At 39.1% G+C, this 17935-nt stretch overlaps 1 protein-coding gene across 1 annotated transcript in view; it reads right to left on the reverse strand.

Moving 5' to 3' along the window:
• Positions 1–17534, reverse strand: part of LOC102040371 (phospholipase A2) — a 26531-nt gene extending 8997 nt beyond the window's left edge. The window contains 2 exon segments of the mRNA XM_031056518.1: positions 17401–17444; positions 17446–17534. Of these exon segments, the coding sequence (XP_030912378.1) occupies positions 17401–17444; positions 17446–17534 (133 nt within the window).
• Positions 17535–17935: the final 401 nt, after the last annotated feature.

A 17935-nucleotide genomic window follows, 5' to 3' on the forward strand; every position in this document is an offset into this window, starting at 1 on the left:
TGCTCGGCGGCGCAGTGTGTAGGTGTGAGCCGCAGCCCGGCGGGCCGGCTATAAAAGGCGGCTTTCTGCCCCGAGCCGGGTCCCCCCGAGCCCAGGTCCGAGCTGTGCTGTCCATCTGGCCAGAAGGGAGGAGCTGCCGCTGGGAGAGCCGGCGGGAGCGGGGAGCTGTCACTCGGGCAGCGGAGCGCGGTGCAGGCACGGGGATCACACCCCCTGTCTCCGATCGGGGACGCCTCTCCGCTCCTCCGCACCTTCCTGCTCTGGCAGCTGTATTTTCTTTTTGAATTACAGCAGTTCCTTGCTAATTTAATCCAGATCTAGAAGAGGAAAGCAGGAACTGTGTTGTAAATTAGTCTAGTGGTTAATTATAACCAGCGCTGAAGACATGCTGTATCTGGAGTCTGCATCAGCCAGACTTCATCTACTGATTGCTCCTTTCCTTGGATGACTAAAGGACAACCAACTCCTAAACCGGTTGCGGATATTTGTAGCTTGATAAAAACTTTTTAATTGTACCTCAAACAAACTCTCAAAGTGAGTAATTTTTTTTTGTACATTGTATATTTGCATATTTTTTCCATTCCCTTCCAACTCTTGTATTACTTTGTAAAACATACAACTAGGTGTCTTATTACAATCAGTTTCTTTGCTTCTCTCAACACACAGACAATACCACTTGCTTTTGTGATTTTTTTCTGTGTTCATACTTTCCAAGTATTTCTTCAGACCTTTTATTATTGCACTGAAACCAGTGCATTTCCTGTCAGTTGTTCAAGCAATCAGGAGCCCTGACATTTAGAGTATTGATTTTATGGGCATGTGTTTTGTCTTGTGGTGTTCATACATTTTCTTCTTTTTTTTTTGGCATTATTATATTCTAGGATATTACCCCGATAGGATCCCGTTGAGGCCTACACTGCTAGGGTATGGAAAGAGAAATGCAACTAGTTTTATTTATGGAACTTACATATAATTTTTTATTTGTCATGTCATCTTACTATTGGAGAGAAGCTGATAGTTTGGTGGGGGGTTTTTGTGAATGGTATTTTCATCAAAGAAATAAGATCATTTTTTCATGCACATACTGAGGAACAATTCTATTTTTGCATTAAAATGCTCTGATTTCTGTGTTATAACATTCATCTTTACTCAGGAGAGGTAGAAAGTCATATGTGATATGATTCCAAGAAACAAAAAGCATGCACGGACAGATCAGATTTGTTTTTGTTATGTTCTCATTAATCCAAGCTCTCTGAAATGTTTGTGTTGGCACTGAAGTGAGGGTAGCATGGGATAAATGTGGAACATTGATTGGAGGCAGGATGTTGATATGCCATTGAACACCTGGTGGGCCTTTGTGCAACCACTGCAGAACACCAGGCAAGGTGTGGCAGCTCAGCCAGGACTGTGCATGGCACTTTGCAAGGCAGAGGGTGCCTGTGGGAACTCCACACAGCAGAAATAAGCAGGGTTCCCACCAGAGTGCTGGTGTTCTGCAGAGAGGGGAAGGTTGCTGGAAGCTTCCCTGTTGCCTGCAGATCTGTACCAAGCAGCCACAGGTGCTGTGTGCTGGGACAGTGCTGCCAGCCCGTCCACCCCTGTGCCTGCTCTGGCCAACATGGGGAGCACAACTGCCACTGTGTGCCCCAACACAGCTGGAGTGGAATGCAAGTGAAGTGGCTTGTGTAGCAACCAGAAAGGTGCTCATGACCCTTATAAGTACTGGTAGAAAACCCATCTGTTGGGGATTTTTTTTTTTACATTTTTTAAAGATTTCGTTGCTATTGCCATCAACTGGGTCAGGACAATTTTGCTATTACTCATGGAGTCACATCGCTAATTACTGTTACCCTGGTCTGGCACTGTCACTTACACCTCATTTGTTTACCCACTCTTCCGGTCAATAAGTCACAGCTATTAGAACACTTCAGTGGTGTTCAAGAGCTGCCTCATGAAACTTCCACTTGAACACTGTCCCATCCAGCATACCATTGCATATGACAATGAAAACAGTATCCAAGGGAGCAAGATGAATTACATTTCATCTTGTTCTTCAGGACGCTGACTGATGCAATGGGTTAGTGCAGCTGATATGTTTTTCTCTGAAGAAAAAAAAGTAGCCTTAGAACCATTGAAAAATCAAATGAGACTGAAATGCTCAGACTACACAGAAAGTACACAAAGATGTGTAGGGACAGAAACTATATAGTAATGAAGTAAGGAATGCAAGTCATGAGTTCTGATTCCTATGAGTATAGTAAAAGTTCAAAGGAGAACACCAGTGAAATTGGTGAGAGGGGAGGAAATCTGATAGAAGGAAATACTTTTATTGAGGCAGAGCTAGATTGTCCAGTTAATTGCCAGGCATATGGCTAAGAAAATATACCAGTAACAGACTGGAAGTTCTTACGGATTACAATGATTGAGTCATATTTTTAAAATTAGATTTTGTTCTCTTTAAATTTCTTAATTAAAAACTTATGTAGCAGTGTAGACCTGTCATATTTCTTTTTGCAGTGTTTCTTTTCTTCTATTTGAAGCACTTGGAAACTGGCCTAAATCCTATGTGACAAATGGCATTTTCCCTCTTACTGACGAATTCTTTCTGTCTGTCAACTGGAGCTGTGCAGAGGCGGGGAGAAGCATTTGCTTTTCAAATATACTTTCTCAAAAAAGGCTGCATGAGCCTTTTGATTGCTTTAATTGTTTTAAAATCTGAGAAATAGATTAATATAATTGAGACACAAGGCTGTACTGAGGAACATTCTCACAGCATAACACTGTTATAGGGAAACTTGTTAAATGAGTTCTAAAAGCCTCATTTCTCAGGGTGCAGGAAAATGTACATGCAGGAAAATGACAGAGTATAATAACCCAAAATGTTAAAATGTTCATGGAAAGTGCTAGAATGGTCTAAAATATAGTTAATGTAAGTGCAAGTTATCCACTACCCTGTGAACAGGTGAAGGTAGTGATCTTAAGAGAAGTGTAACAGTAAATTTACTGCTGACTTAACAGCTGAAAAGATGTATTTTTGTATTAATAATAGTTCCTTTAAATTTTTTTATTTAGTAACAGCAGTTATTTTTCCTGAGAAATGAAATAGCATGGCACCTACCTTGGTCAAATTTATAAATACTCTGCATTTAGCTTGTTGTGAACCAATGTAGAGTTGCTGCTGATGAGTACAGAAGTACTAGGGTCTGTATGTGTCTAAGCAAAGTCCTAAAAATTGCCTAGAGCATTTTTTAGCTTATAGTATATAGCACATAGCATGTGGCATTTAAGCCATCAGGCATACCTGCTGCCTCACTGAACCAATGAACTAATAAAGAATGGTGAAAGAAATTATTTTCCCATTTTAGAGATGGGAATGGAGGCAGGATGATTTGCTTAAGGTGCTTTATGATGGCTGTAGCAAAGCTGGAAAACAGGAATTTGATGTTTTGCATCCCATGTTAAGTCCCAGATTAGGTTCTTCTGTGGCACTGTCTCCTGGAGGAAAATAAGGAAAGAAGCACATGCTTTACTGTGAGGGTATCAGAATAATTAGAACTGAAGAGTTGCTTCCCAGCAGTTAAGTCAAATGACTCTGTTTACTTGTGGCTATACTTGGCAAATGTCTCTGAGTTATCCCACATCTTCTTAAACATTGGATTGGGACACAGGTTTTGCCAGGAATATATCCTTTACAAGTGTATGTTCTTCAGATACTGAATATCCATGTAGTACACAACTTCTTTATCATTGTTGTCTTCATAGAAAACCCAAACCAAACAGCCTTAATTATCTGAGTGTTTGGAAACATTCAGTGCCTTTGTTCCCATTTTTGGAGGTTTGGCTGGGATTCCTCACTTTCATGTCCTTCCATCTTCTCTTAGTTCCTTTTCACAACCAATGCTTCCTGTTTACCAATGATTTCTTCAGCTCATGTTGTTAGCAATGTTGTCCCAAAGCATACAAGAGTTATAAAGCCAAGTTTGGAGAGACAAGCTCCATGTGGAAGATTAGAAAACATTCTGCTAAGCCATGTTATAGTATTTTGCACTGTACATGTATTATCTCAAATCCAGTTCTAGCATGCACAACAAAATCCAGCTTCAAGATTCTACCAGTCTATAGCATAACTTGTAATGTCTCTGGTAATAGTAAGTCTCTGAGTAGCACATTATGTCGCAAGAGAATTTTGAGGATCATGTCTGTAGTGCTGTCCTTTCCTACCCTTTGGCAGCAGTGTCACTCTGTCCATGCTGCAAAAACACCATGCAGTGTGTCACTAGCCATAACAGACAGCTGTGTGCTGCAAAGGTTGTTATTACAGAAATGTTCTTGAAACTGCTATAATGTCTGCAGAGGAGCTGAATTACTCCTACACTTTTCTTCTCTCTTGCTTCTAGTTTTGTTTTCCTCCTGATCCCCATTCTCTGCTCTGCTCCTTTAGTGCAAGAGCTGCTAGCACAGAGTCCATTCCATCCATCCAACCTCCCAGGCAAGCAGTGAGATTGCAAGAATGTCCTCAGAGCATCACGTATTTACCAACGCAGTTCTGTCCATTTTTATGGCATGGAAATACATTGCCTATCTTTGAGCAAAGGCACACACTGGAGATGCTGGGGAAAGACTCTATAAATAACTTGCAGCTTGCTTAGCTCTTGGGTTCTGACAGTCATCGCTGCCTTCCAGAAGATTTGCACTCTCTAAGTCAAGTTCTACATTCAGCATTTGCATCCAAAAAAAGACTCATGGTCTGCGTCTTGTGGAACCCAGGGCTTCTTATTTTTATATCTTGAGAAAAAGACTTGGCAATGCAATGTGTGCATGTTTCTAAAACAAAATTTGAAGTCTCCAGCATATCTCTGGAAGGATATTTGACTTGCTTTCTTTATATAGGTTACATCAACTTGGATTCTTGAAATGGCTGATGTAATGACCAGGATGATGGGATAGAGTGACCTCTCAGCACATTTGTAGGTGATACCAAATTGGGGGGAGTGGCTGATACACTGCAAGGCAGGGCTGCTACTCAGACAGACCTAGTCAGACTGGAAAAATGAGCTCTTGGGGACCTCATGAAGTTAAAGGCAAGATGCAAAGCCCTGCAACTGGGTTGGCATAACCCCCCAAGTGGGACAGGCTGGGAACTGACTGGCTAGAGAACAGCTTTGTAGAAAAGGAGCTGAGGGTTGTGGTGGACAAGTTGAATGTGAATCAGCTGTGTGCTCCTGGAGCTAATGTCCCCAGCTGCCAGCTGGGCTGAGTACCACTGGTAGGTTTGGAGGGAACTGATTCTTCCCCTCCATCTGACATTTGTGACACCATATCTGGAGCTCTGTGTCTCATTTTAAGAAAGCCATTGACACACTAAAGCAAGACTACCAAACTGCTCAGGCAACTGCAGTTCATGACACACAAGAAGAGGAGAGAGCTGGATTTGCCCAGGATTAAAGAAGATGGTGAGTGGAGATCATTGTGCTGTGAAGCACTTTGTAATGGAAGGGTGTAGAAGAGATGCAGCCACAGTTTTCCCAAAGGTGCTCAAGAAGCAATCAGCACAACCTCAGCAATTCAATATAGGAAACATTTTTTTTTTTAAGGATCAGATACTGAAGCAATTTGCCCTGAAAGGCTATGGCAACTCCATCCTTCGAGATATACATAACTCAATTGAATTGATTAAAAGCAACCTGCTTTAATGGGACCTGCCATGAGGAGAAAGTTGGACTACAAAACTTGCAGAAGTCCCTTGTCAACTACACAATTCTGATATTGTGATGTGATAGCAGATACCTTCAAATTAGCAGTTCCACCCTGCCAGGGAAGGAGACTCCAGTATCACTTCCTTTTGCCTAAAGGTTTTTATGAAACCATGGCTTGTAGGCAGGGAAGGCAGTAGGCCTGTTCTGCAATAACAAATTAATTGATACTAATTTTTTCCATATATCACCAAGTAAAAGATGCAAATGCACTGGGGAAATCATCAGTGCTGAATTCAAAGAGACTTGAGATTTTGCCTGCTTTTATTATCTAGACAGCTCTGTCACAAACAGAAGCAGTGCCCTTTTCATACTTTCCTACCATTTTAACTCACTGTTATGAAATGCCTTTTCTGTGCCTTTGTCCTTGTTGACCATTTCTGAATCTTCTTCCAGTTCTATTTTTACTGAGACTGGGGGGAGGATGCAGACTTGAATGCAGTATCCAGGGTAGAGGCAGAACATGGATTTATAGAGACTGCAGACTAGATTTCATTTAAGAGAGAAGAAGAAGGAACTCACCATTCTGTGTAACTTTTACCACGTCTACTGGCTTTTTCATTGTCTCTAAATGTTTTAAACTGCTTGAAAATAAATGAAGATTATTTTCATTACCTGTTTATTTGTTCACTTCTTAGTTGTTTTGTTCTTCACTCTGTTAACAGTGAACACCCTATTGGTCTGGTCTGCTTGTCTTGCAGCTTTCTTTCAGAAGCATCTGTGCAGTTTTATGGCAACTGAACCCATCAAGATAAAATCCCTAAATAATGTGTCCATCAAAGGAAAGGTGAGTAGAATGTAGCCCTTGATTGTTCCAGGCTAATCTGCACAAGAACCCTCTGGGCCCACAGCGTGCCAGTGCACAACAGGAAGGCTAATGCTCAATAAAATGTTGTTTAGGCACCAGGAGGTGCTTGATTTTCAGTGAGAAATGGGGACTCAGTATTGCATTGGAAGGCAACAAATGCCATGGGTACTATACAATATAAACAAATTAGAGCTATTTATATAACCTATAATTATAAAGAATTAAGCTTGTGCTTCTTTGGAATATCAATTACTGTCTTAAGAATACAGTAAAATGAAGAAAGATCTTATAATTCTACAGACTTTGTATTTCCTTTAAAAAGATCAGTAATGGACAAAAGAAGACATATTCAGGACACTTATGAGCAAAAGACTTGTAGGCTCATTGCCACAAGGAGCTAAGGAAACAGTGGAGTGTGAAGGAAGCTGCTGAATTGAAATCCCGGTACCTGGTACATGTTACAGTGCTCAGGGAAGATGATATTTAACTCTTACAGAGTTCAATCTTCACAGACAAATGGAACTGTTGCATAATTTCCATAGTGCAGATTGAAAACTAGCATACCAATGGGTTTGGCAGTCTTCAGACTTGGTCATTCTTTTTGATTTTATTTTAATACAAGGAGGATGATAATCTGGCGACTGAGCACCAGAACAGATTGCCCAGAGTGACTGTAGAATTTCCCTCACTGGAGATATTACAGAACAGCTGGATGCAATCCTGTGCCACGTGCTCCAGGATGACCCTGCTTGAGCAGGTGAGTTAGACTGGATGGCCCACTGCAGTGCCCTCCAGCCTTACCCACTCTGTGATTCTCTGGCCTGATCCAAATACATAAATTGCTTCCTTGGTTTAATATAAAACAAGTTCCTGATGGTGATACTATATTTACAGAATTTCATCATGAACAATCTAGAAAAACTCTTATCTACAGATCCTGTGACTAATAAAGTTCATACCAACCTAAACAAGTAGAGCTGCTTTCTTTCAAATAACATCTATGAAGACTATTGTTCCTATATATAAAGGAGAAAAGGTTTTAATTGCATATGAAATGCGATCATAAAATGAAGAGACCAAATGCCATGAAATGGCAATATACCAAATACCAAATGCCTCCTTGCATTTACTGTATAGAATGAGGCAGCTTGTTGTACTCTGTGTACCAGGCCTTGCTAACTGGCATCAGGATGTGCAAGGCAGAAAGGAAAAAAGGGAGTAAGGAACCAGGCCCAGGAAAGCTTTAAAATGAGGGTTTTTTTTCTTCAGCTGTTAGAGGTGTGAATCTTACTAAACAGATTTAAATTCTTCTGAGTACTTATCCTACAATACATATATGTAGCATCCAATTAAGGGTGATCTCAAACCAGCAGTCAAAAAGTGACTGTTGGTCTTACAAAGTAAAGTAGTTCACTGCTCTGACTCCTTCTTTGGTAGCTTTCTAGTTTCAAGTCTAGGTTATAGCCTTCATTGAATAGCCTTTTAAACAAACAGACATTTTCCCAAGTAGCCAAATTGCAGTCTTCACAGAAGTCTTTCAGATGGTAGGTACTAAATATATTTTTACCTTTTTAGGGTGTAAACCAGCACATTTTAATTGTGTCTCAGTTACTTAATCAAAAGTATCTTCATCTAAATTATGCTGAATGATAACAATCTTGTCTAGTTTCTTTTTGTGGCTATGATACCTCAAAAATAGGAGTAATATGGTACATACAAAATTCTATGCTGACCATATTCAGATTACCTTTTAAAATAAACAGCTTATGCATACTTGACATTTTTACTTCACAGAGCAAAACAGTTCTGTGTACATAGATTATTCAGAATTTTGTGTGTCTGCACACAGGATCTGCATACTGAAATGAAATAGTGATTTGATGCTGCTGTGAGGCTCACAGCCACCTAATTTCCTAATTCTGTTTGCAATTCTTTAATGCCACAATAATGTTTTAAAGTTCCTCTAGTTATCTCCCCTCTCAGAAAGAAGAAAAGATAAACCCTTATTAGTTTATGCACCATGTAATCCCTAGGAAGGATTTGCCTGGGACAGATAATCTTCACTTATGTTGAAGTCTTATTTAGAATTGAGGGTCAACTTAATTACATAAGCAAGCCTAATTTTTATTCTGTAAAATATTAGACTGAATTTTGGTTTAGATTGGTTCTTTCTGACAGCCACACAAAAATACCTGTGTAGTTTTTATCAAAAAACCCAACAGCCAATACTGCACACCCCTCTTCCAAATGCAGGGACATTCACAGGTAATTGTGTGCAGAGATACTGCTGAACGTCCCTTTTCTTACCACCAACTGGGCTTTTTCGTGTACTTATTTTTGTTGAAGCAACACATAGTTTGTCTAAGGATGTGTGCAAACATGTTTTGCATCTTCATACAATAAAGTTGAATTCAATGTAAAGCAATGTAAAGTAGTAAATTCTCTGTAATGACTTAATTCCTGTTCCTAGGGGAGGGAATGCATCTTAAGATCTAAATACAAGCACTAAAAGATCACTTCTTTCATGAATGGAGAGAAACATTTTCTACCATAGCACATATATTGCATCCCCCCTCGCTCAGTTTTCTGTCATCTGCGTAGTTAGCTGATTACTGCACAACTGGAAGGACTGGAATTACGTGGGTCCTTTTATGATCATTATGACAGCAAGTTGAAGGAAGAGGAGGAGCTGCAGCAGTCCTAATTTTACTTGAAATACTGGACTTAGAAACCTATGTGAGAACACCAAGCATCACAATCCCTTGGAGAAGGGCTGACCTCGAAACAAGTGTCACTGCTTACTGCTGTGCTGCTGCTTTCAAGTTTTTGGTCTTTGAATTTTGTTTTTCATCACTTTCTTTTCTGGCCTCTGCCCATCATTTTTTTATCTTTGGCTTCTTAAGTCCCTTGTCATTTGTTCAAGGAGCTGAAGGTCAGCTCATCTGATTTGACCTGTATGCCACAGGCCCTGAAATTTCTTATACCAGCCCAAGCAATTTCTCTTTGAGCAAGGCATATTTTCTACCTGCTTAAAGCATATAATTAAATTTGGAGTCACACAACATTAGAAGATAAAGAACTTCCTGCTCTGTTATCAGAAGAGCATCTTGTAAGGGGCCTGTGTCTGGAAAAAGGCTGAATGTAGTAGGCACCAGAGGTAGAGACAGGCCAACCTAATTAGGGAAGGATTTATTTAAAAGTGATTGACTTACAGTAAAATGGGACTACAGCCATTCAGAGTCTGTCATATTTTTATAGTAAAAAAAAATAATAAACACAACTTTTTTAACCCCTCAGAAAAAAAGACAGGCTGTTAATTGAAATATTTGTTATAAACAATAATTTGGACCTTTGAGAAAAGGAAAGAATGGTAGTAAGTTCAATACTAAAATGTTTCAGCTGACGGTCAGAGAAGGTTTAGTCTTCAGAAAATATAAACAGCATTTGTTACAGGTTAAGTTCTGACCTCAGTTAAACCAGTACATACCTAAAAGGTAACAAAAATATATAAAATTATCTAATACCCGAGATTCAGTAGTTTACAGAAGAAAATACATTTTAAAGTAAATAAATAATCACAGCTGCGTAAGTCCCACTTTACAAATTTAAGTAGTGAGACTCAGGATAACTGAAGTTCTGTACAAAGACAGTGGCAAGCTGAAAATTTGAAGAGCCCAGCTGCTTGTCATTTTCTGTGCTAAAGTGTGCTAGTTCTGCTTATTGATCAAGAATAACAATGCTGGGGTTTTAAAGAAAGGCTGACATGCTCAGACTACATGAACATAGAAAAACCTCAGAAGGCAGGCAACATTTTCTTTTAAAATAGCTTCTAACAATGCTTAGTATAATTATACATGCTCCAGACTGAGGTTTGGAAGAATGTTAGCTCTCCTGTCAATCAAAAACCTCCTTTTTATGCAGCCAGTGGGTGGGGTGCCATATTTGAGAGTGCAGCATTCAAGTTAAAACCTCAACCATCCAAGGTTTGTTTTGAGTCTTACAGCACACAAACTCAAACCTTAAATTTTGTGAAAGCCTACACTGTTAGAAACACAAAAATGGATTTATAAAACATATTTCAAAAGCATGGAAAAAGTGAAAAACTGATTAGAGAGAAGTATGAGAAACAGCAGGACTCTGCCTGTCATAGCAACTTCAATCTAATGGCAGTGCAATTGTGTTGCAACTGCAATTGTTCTTAAAAACATGACTCCACATACCTCTGTCCTACCTTGCAATAGCTGTGTGCACTAAGACTGTGTGAAAGGTCTTTGCTGTGCCATTATGGGTAATGGCTGCTGTAAACGGTGTGTCCTTCTGGATTCTCTTCCATACTTCAGAATTAGAACTCCATGAAGCCATGGATACTGATTTAGTCTGTCAGTCCACTGTCATGGAACTCTCATCACTTCTGATAATGCCACTTTGTAGGAGTAATCTGTACATTCTGGGATGCTTCCAATCCAGCTGACAGCTGCAGTTATGTCAGCACTACTAAATTAGGCAGTGCTAAAACAGTAGTTCACACTTGTTTCCCAAAAGTCTTGGGCAGTGTGCTTACTAGAGAATACTGACTCTTTCAAAAAAGAAGAAAATATGCTAACTTTATTTTTAGATATATTAATTTCTTCAGAATAATTCTCTGAGGAACCACTAATTTCCAAGCATTGTGTTGCTTATATGGCAAATCAATTTTAGCCCGAGATTTTATCATTTTAGGCTCATATTGGTTTGAATGCAGGACAGGGGGATGTGATGCACAATTCTTTATGGAAAATACTTTCCTAGGGTATCTATAGCAGCATTCATAGGGTCATGGAATGGTTTGGGTTGGAAGGAACCTTAAAGATTATCTTGTTCCAACCCCCTCTGTCACAGGCAGGGACACATTCCACTAGCACAGGTTGCTTTAGGGATGCTTTAGGGAGAATTCAAAGAATTCTCATGTTTTCCAACTCTACTTATGTGATTTCCTTAACTTTGCTTAAAAAAGTTTCCTACAACTAGAAGGATGCTAATCCTTCTAGTTTAACAAATAACAATTAAAATACTCTTTACCCTTTTTGTATTTTAAACCACTTACTTGCCCAAGAAGAGTAAAGAATTGAAATTAAGATTGCCAGGAAGGAATGAAAGGTGAATTCTACAAAGAAGTTTAATCTGGAGAAGTGTGAGTGTTTTAGGAGGGTGGGAGGACTCTTTTTGCCCCTGCCCTCTGAAGAAGATGCATTTTGAATCCTGTATTTTGGTAACGATTGCAAAGAAAACAAAGAAAGCTCTTATCAGTTTGGTGCTCAGCAATATAAAACCAGAAGTAAGTACATTGAATGCATCAGCTAACTTAATTCTCCTGGTGTTTTTGCAGAGGTATTTTCTTTGAAAGATCCTAGTCAAGTCTGTCCAATCCTTATTTAAAGTTTTATTTAGATTCAGAATTATTCAGTATATATATTAAATTGTTAGTTTTGTAGCATGGCTTTTGTTTTGCCCCATTTCAGGAGACATTATTAATTTTTTTTCAGTATTTCTGCAACATAAGAAAACAAAAAACAAATATTACTGTTAGGGACTTCAAACTCCAATTGCTTGCAAAGTGTCAGAAGTGAAGCTGAAGAATTCCTTAAGTATGTTTTTATACACAGACAGCTTGAAGATACTTTGCCATTTGGATGACTCTTTGACCTTTTGGAATAAGTATGACAGTTAAGATAAGCTGATGAAGAAATGCTGATCCTGTTTGCAGGAATTAGGGTATTGGTCTATAACTGAGCATCATGGTGGCATTCTCTATAGAAGGCCTGAGCTTCCTCCATCGTACATGGAGAGAGTTGAGAATTCATAAAACCCAATATGATCATTGGGAAATTTCTGTTTTAGCCACATGGACATGGTTAAGCGAGGAAGAGAGACATAACATTGAGCCTCTGACCTAAGACTGCAGCAGATTCAGTGCTGATGTGTTAATAGCTTTCAGGATACGAGAGAAACAGTTTAGAGGCTTTGAAGATGTTTAACCTACTTAGCTCACCTACGAAAAGGATAATCTGCTTGCCAGCTTCAAGAGGATTATAAGCAACCCTTAGCAGTCTCCAGCAAAACTTGCTTCAGAGAGATCATTCATGCTCAGAGCAATCTATCTCACCAAGTGTGTGATTTAGCACTTCATTGTGGCTCAAAACTGAGCCAAGCTGATTGTCCTCGTGAACTGTGCTTTGGTTCATTTGATAGAGCTGTCTCAGAGCATGGGACTCCTTTGGGGAATAAGACAGGAAGGTGTCCTCCAACCATGACATTCAATCTGTGTGTTCAAACTAAAGCTGTTCCAAAGTTAACCTCTGAAATGTGCATTGAGGCTGAGCATTCAACAGCTACACAACATTTGCTTTATGAAAAGGCTTCATTTGGATGAGTCTGCTTGCACACAGGCATGAGCATGTGCAAAAACAGCAGCACCAACACACCTTCCTCTCTGGTCTCTCTTGGACAGCTTGTACTAAATATACACTCCTAAAAGGCACACTAACTTTCCTTTGACATTACCAAGAGATCGAGATCTTCTAGATCTTGGCAAAGCTAAAAACCAAAGAAGGGTTTATTCTGGCAGGAAACTCCCTGTGGAGAGAGGTGTTCCTCAGTTCTGCTGTGTTACTTGGCAAAGCACCATTCTTTAACTGAATTAGACAACAACCATTGTTTCCCCCTCCCCATCTTCTTTATGGGCAGATTTAAATCTTATATATAACCTGTGACAGAAAAGAGATCAATTCACTTTACCCCTATTCCATCTTTTCAGTTATAGCAGAGTTCTCTAGCATTAAAGCCTGTTGTAATTAACCTCTAAATAGAAAGCAAAGCAGGAGGGACAAGGTCAGGTGAAAAATCAAGATATTGAAAGTAACTAAAACATAGCTCTAAAGTATGGCTGCAATGAGTATTATGTATTGAATAAAACACTTCCTGAGTTTCATGCTAGCAGCCTCTGTCTTCCAAAGGACACACCTTATATTGCTAAATTAGTTAGGGCAGCCACAGTTACAGAAAAGCAAATGTTAAAATTGAGATGTGATGTAAACAGCTGAAGCTCATGATAATGGGTTAGCTAGTTACAACAGTGAGGTAAATATTATATTAGCAAACAGGTCAGAAAATAGGTGTAATTTTCCTCACCTTAATCTCCAAAGCCTGTTTATTAGATACAAATAAGACAGCACCTCTGAGAAAATGGAATGGAACCAAATAATCAAATAACATAGGACATAGATTGATACATTTAATCATTCCTAATGATAATAAATGACAAGGAAAAAAGGATTTTTTTAAAGGGTAGGAAAAGTTCCAGGTTTTTTTTTTTTTTGAGACAGTGAAAGACTAACATAATATTAACAAACAGAGATGCGCCTCTGAAAGAAGAGTTGACAAACTAAAAACAACATTATGTGCTTATCCCGCACTTTCAGAAAGGGTCCTTATCTCACTGGACATGAAGTGAGAACTGCTCACAGAACTATCTGAACTTCTGACTGCTCATTACCTGTAACAGCTAGGATAAATAAGTTATTGTTAAATCAAGAATTGAAGCAAGGTAGATATGATTCCTATTGAAATACAGCCTTTTTGTCCACACAGCTACATTTCTCCAGCTGTAAGAAATTTTGCAAATGTAGGACTCTCTTAAGCAAATAGTAAAACACTTTAAAAGATTTACAGATCTTCAGAGTATGCAGTGTCAAGGCTCAGTAAGGTAGAAAAACTGAATTTAATTTTCAAAGTTCTCTGTGTGTGCGGCTCTGCAAATGAATCTTGAATTTCATAGTCTGGCAAAAAGCTTTATTTGCAAATTTTTACATACTTTGGTCAACTAGTGCTTAGGAAGGCTCTCTTAGCTATGCACCTTGAGTGTAACAATTAAAATATTAACTACTGCATTTTTAGAACAGTGTGCTGGAAGAGATGGTTTGGCTATTTGCTGTAGAGGCATTTTCAGGAATGGTTTCAGTTTTGCCCCTCTTCCTGTCCAAGTGTGTGTGTCACCATCAGGAGACAGTCTAAACTGTAACACCACCCACAGCCAAATGATTCTGTCTCTTATCCTCCCCCCTGCCAAAGTGAGATGGTGCAGTTTGATTTGCTGCCAAACATACTGAGAGGTTTGAGTAACTCAGATACCTCAGAGAGTGAAGCTAGCTGGGGAAAAACACCTGGATCCATCTCCCACCTGGCCATTATAATTGTTACCACCCTTTAGAGAAGGTTTAAACACAGAGACTGGCAGTACACTGCACCCTTTTTGTTTTATTTCTGGCTAACAGAAGATCTCTAACCAGTCATCCATTTGAAAAATGGCTTTGTGTTTTTTCTGCTCACATTAGAGCAGTCATCCATGACTTTGTCACAATGCAACGTATTTTACTCATGACTCTCTCTGAGGCTATCCTGAGGCCTGAAGCTGATGCTCCTGATGGTGGCTGGCATTCACATTCCAGCTTAGCCCTGCTCAGTATGTCTGCTTTCTGTGTGCTCAAACGCTGCACTGAAACGGCTTGGCTTTTTTTTTTTTTTTTTCAAGCCATCCCTTTGAACGGTGCACCTTCCAGCGGAATGGTTGTTCCTCACCTGTCGAGGGCCGGGTCAGACGCCTCGGGAGGGACTCGCTCCCCCTGCTGGCCCGTGCTAGCGAAATTCCCCTTGGATCGAGCGAGATAATCCCGGAGACGCGGTACGGAGTGGCTCTTTAAGAGGGCTAATTTTTGCCGCGGATTACAACTGAGACATTGAAATCAATCCAAGATATTACTTGTTGTAAAAAACCTACAGGTGTTTCAGTGCCTCCCATCAATTCCAACAAAATTTGAACATGCAAGAAAATTTAATTTTAAAAATGCTAAATAGTTTCCCAAGGAAACGAAAGGTTCGTTGGCAACCTCGGGTTCATACCACAGAAGTTACAGTTTAACTTGTCCTGTGACTGTTGGCAAATATTCTGCTCCCCCTCCACCACGGTCAATCTCCCAGCGACAGCAGAAATCAGTCTCTGCCAGGGCAAGAATGGTATGGAAAAAGCAACTGAACTTCAATGGTTATTAGACTGACAAGTCACAAACACAGCTTTGCAGTGTCCCATTTGTGTAGTTGGAAGATACTGAAACACTGTTTAGCTCAAGTCTGAGGGTAACCAAGTTATAACACATAGATGTTTATGAAAGAATAAGCAAAAAATTAAAAAAAACCACCAATAGCTCTTCATTCATACACAGGTAAGTGTTGTCTGCTATAGGACATTTTTTCTTGCATGGATTTAGAAAAACATATAGACTGATGTAGCTTCTGCTAAAGTAAAAGCCATCCTATTTTCATGGCTCAAACCTATAATTTGACTGGTAAGTGCTGGAAATGATAATGTATAATTTCGTTAGCATTTAAAAAGAAAAAGCTGTTGCTGTTTCGGTGATGCAGTGGGTCAGGGTTTTCAAAAGCATGATATGCACATGAGAGAACAAATGAAGTACCACAAGGAGCATAACTTGCATGCAATACTCAATTTTTTTATCACAGAGATATTAAGAATCCATCACTACCAACAAAAAAGCAGACACAAACCCTAATCCTGGCAGTACCTTTAATGAGAGTCCTCCTCCATATGCTGGCCAGCCACAAGAATGTTCCACAGATCTTCCTGTTCTGGCCAGAGGAATGCTCCCTCACCTCTGGGCAACCTAAGCAAAGAGCTGTGTCAAGTGGTGGCAGCAAACTGAACAACAGCCACTGCAAATTGACTTTTAGAATGGATTACACTAGACTATATTTAATACACACAAGATTACCTTGACTAAACAGCAGTATTTCGGTTAAGTCACCTTTGGAAGAGAATTGTCTAATTTAGTTCAGTTTAATTTTGCAGGTTTCTCTTCTCATAAAGTTTTTATATGGTTTCAGTATTTCACTTTGGTTAATTCAGGTCAATACCCCCAAGTATGAGTTTGCCAAAGGTGTTCTCCTTTTCATACTCCTGTTTTGTATAAAGCCCTGTCTTGGTGAAATTTATAGACTGTATACATTCTTTGTTGTGGAATACTTCCTTGGGTAGTAGTTATAACATAAATTCATGTCTGATCACAACTGACTCTTTTTAGACATGTTTAAAGGAAAAAAATGGAAATTTGCTGGTTTAATTATTCAAGGAGATTTTTTTTCCTCCCCATGACATATGCAGAGCTGGAATAACCATATATTCCATAAGCACTGTTGGAGGAAAGAGAGCAATGTCACCATCTGTATATTTAGTATGTAATTCTGAGCCTGGGAAAGATCAAGAACTTGCTTCAAATTGAAAAAAATTGAAACAGCAAAATCAAAAGTGTTTTGAAGGGAGTACATTCCTCAATTATCTCCACACATAAATATTATTCACATCAGAAATTCCAGTGAACTGTGATCCTCATGTCAAAAAGTGTTGCATGATAAGGACTTCCCATGCTGCAGATTAAGGAATACACTGGAAAAACGTGCTTGTCTTCCACTCATCTGGAACTATCATTCACACCCATGTAATCCTCTTGATCAGTGAGCACATAATAAATATGAGTTCCAAAACCATTTATAATATTTGAATTATAAAAAGTCAGAGTGGTTTTGTCTCCTCTCCAAAAGTTTGTTTAGAGTTCAAGAGAACTCCCTTTGTTTGCTTTGTTTCATAAATTGATTCCAGATTTTATGGGAATGTAACTTTTAAAGTTAGGTACTTGTTCAATAACCTCCTAATTTTAACCCCAAATTTATTTTGTTTTCTAACAGTTTGAAAGGCGGCATATTTATATAGACATTTTAGTAATTTAACTTTGCCTGATGTGATTTTCAAGCTCACATTTGCAGTCTGTATTACATCCAAAGTAATCAGGAGTTCCCAACAGGCCATCCTCTCCAGGGGAATAGTATGCAGCAAATCCTAACAGCAGGCTTGGAAAAATCAGCAGCATGATTTCTGTAATACCTATAAATCAAAAGGATTAACAGCTAAGATTAATATTTTCATTGTGTTACTACCAGCCAAAAGGTTTTGCCTCAGCAGTGGTTTGTTGTTCTGGATGAGAACGATCGTATTGCTTGCCTTCTTAAGCTGCTTAGTGTTTAAACAATTGTAATTTGGAATTGGACAAGCCTTACCATTTTATGGTCTATTTCATGGTTTATGATCCATGGATATAACTGCTCTTCTATGCATGATCTTTTTTTTCTGTTTCTCTCATGTCCCTTTAGATCCTGCAGTAAGCAAAGGGCCAATTTCACCATGACTCTCAGGTATCTGTTGAATGCCATACTATACACTTAAGCACTACAATTTAATATTTGACTGCTGTGATTGGATTGTCACAATCTC

The sequence above is a fragment of the Geospiza fortis genome, unplaced genomic scaffold (assembly GCF_000277835.1).
Source record: "Geospiza fortis unplaced genomic scaffold, GeoFor_1.0 scaffold237, whole genome shotgun sequence".
Taxonomy (NCBI): Eukaryota; Metazoa; Chordata; class Aves; order Passeriformes; family Thraupidae; genus Geospiza; species Geospiza fortis.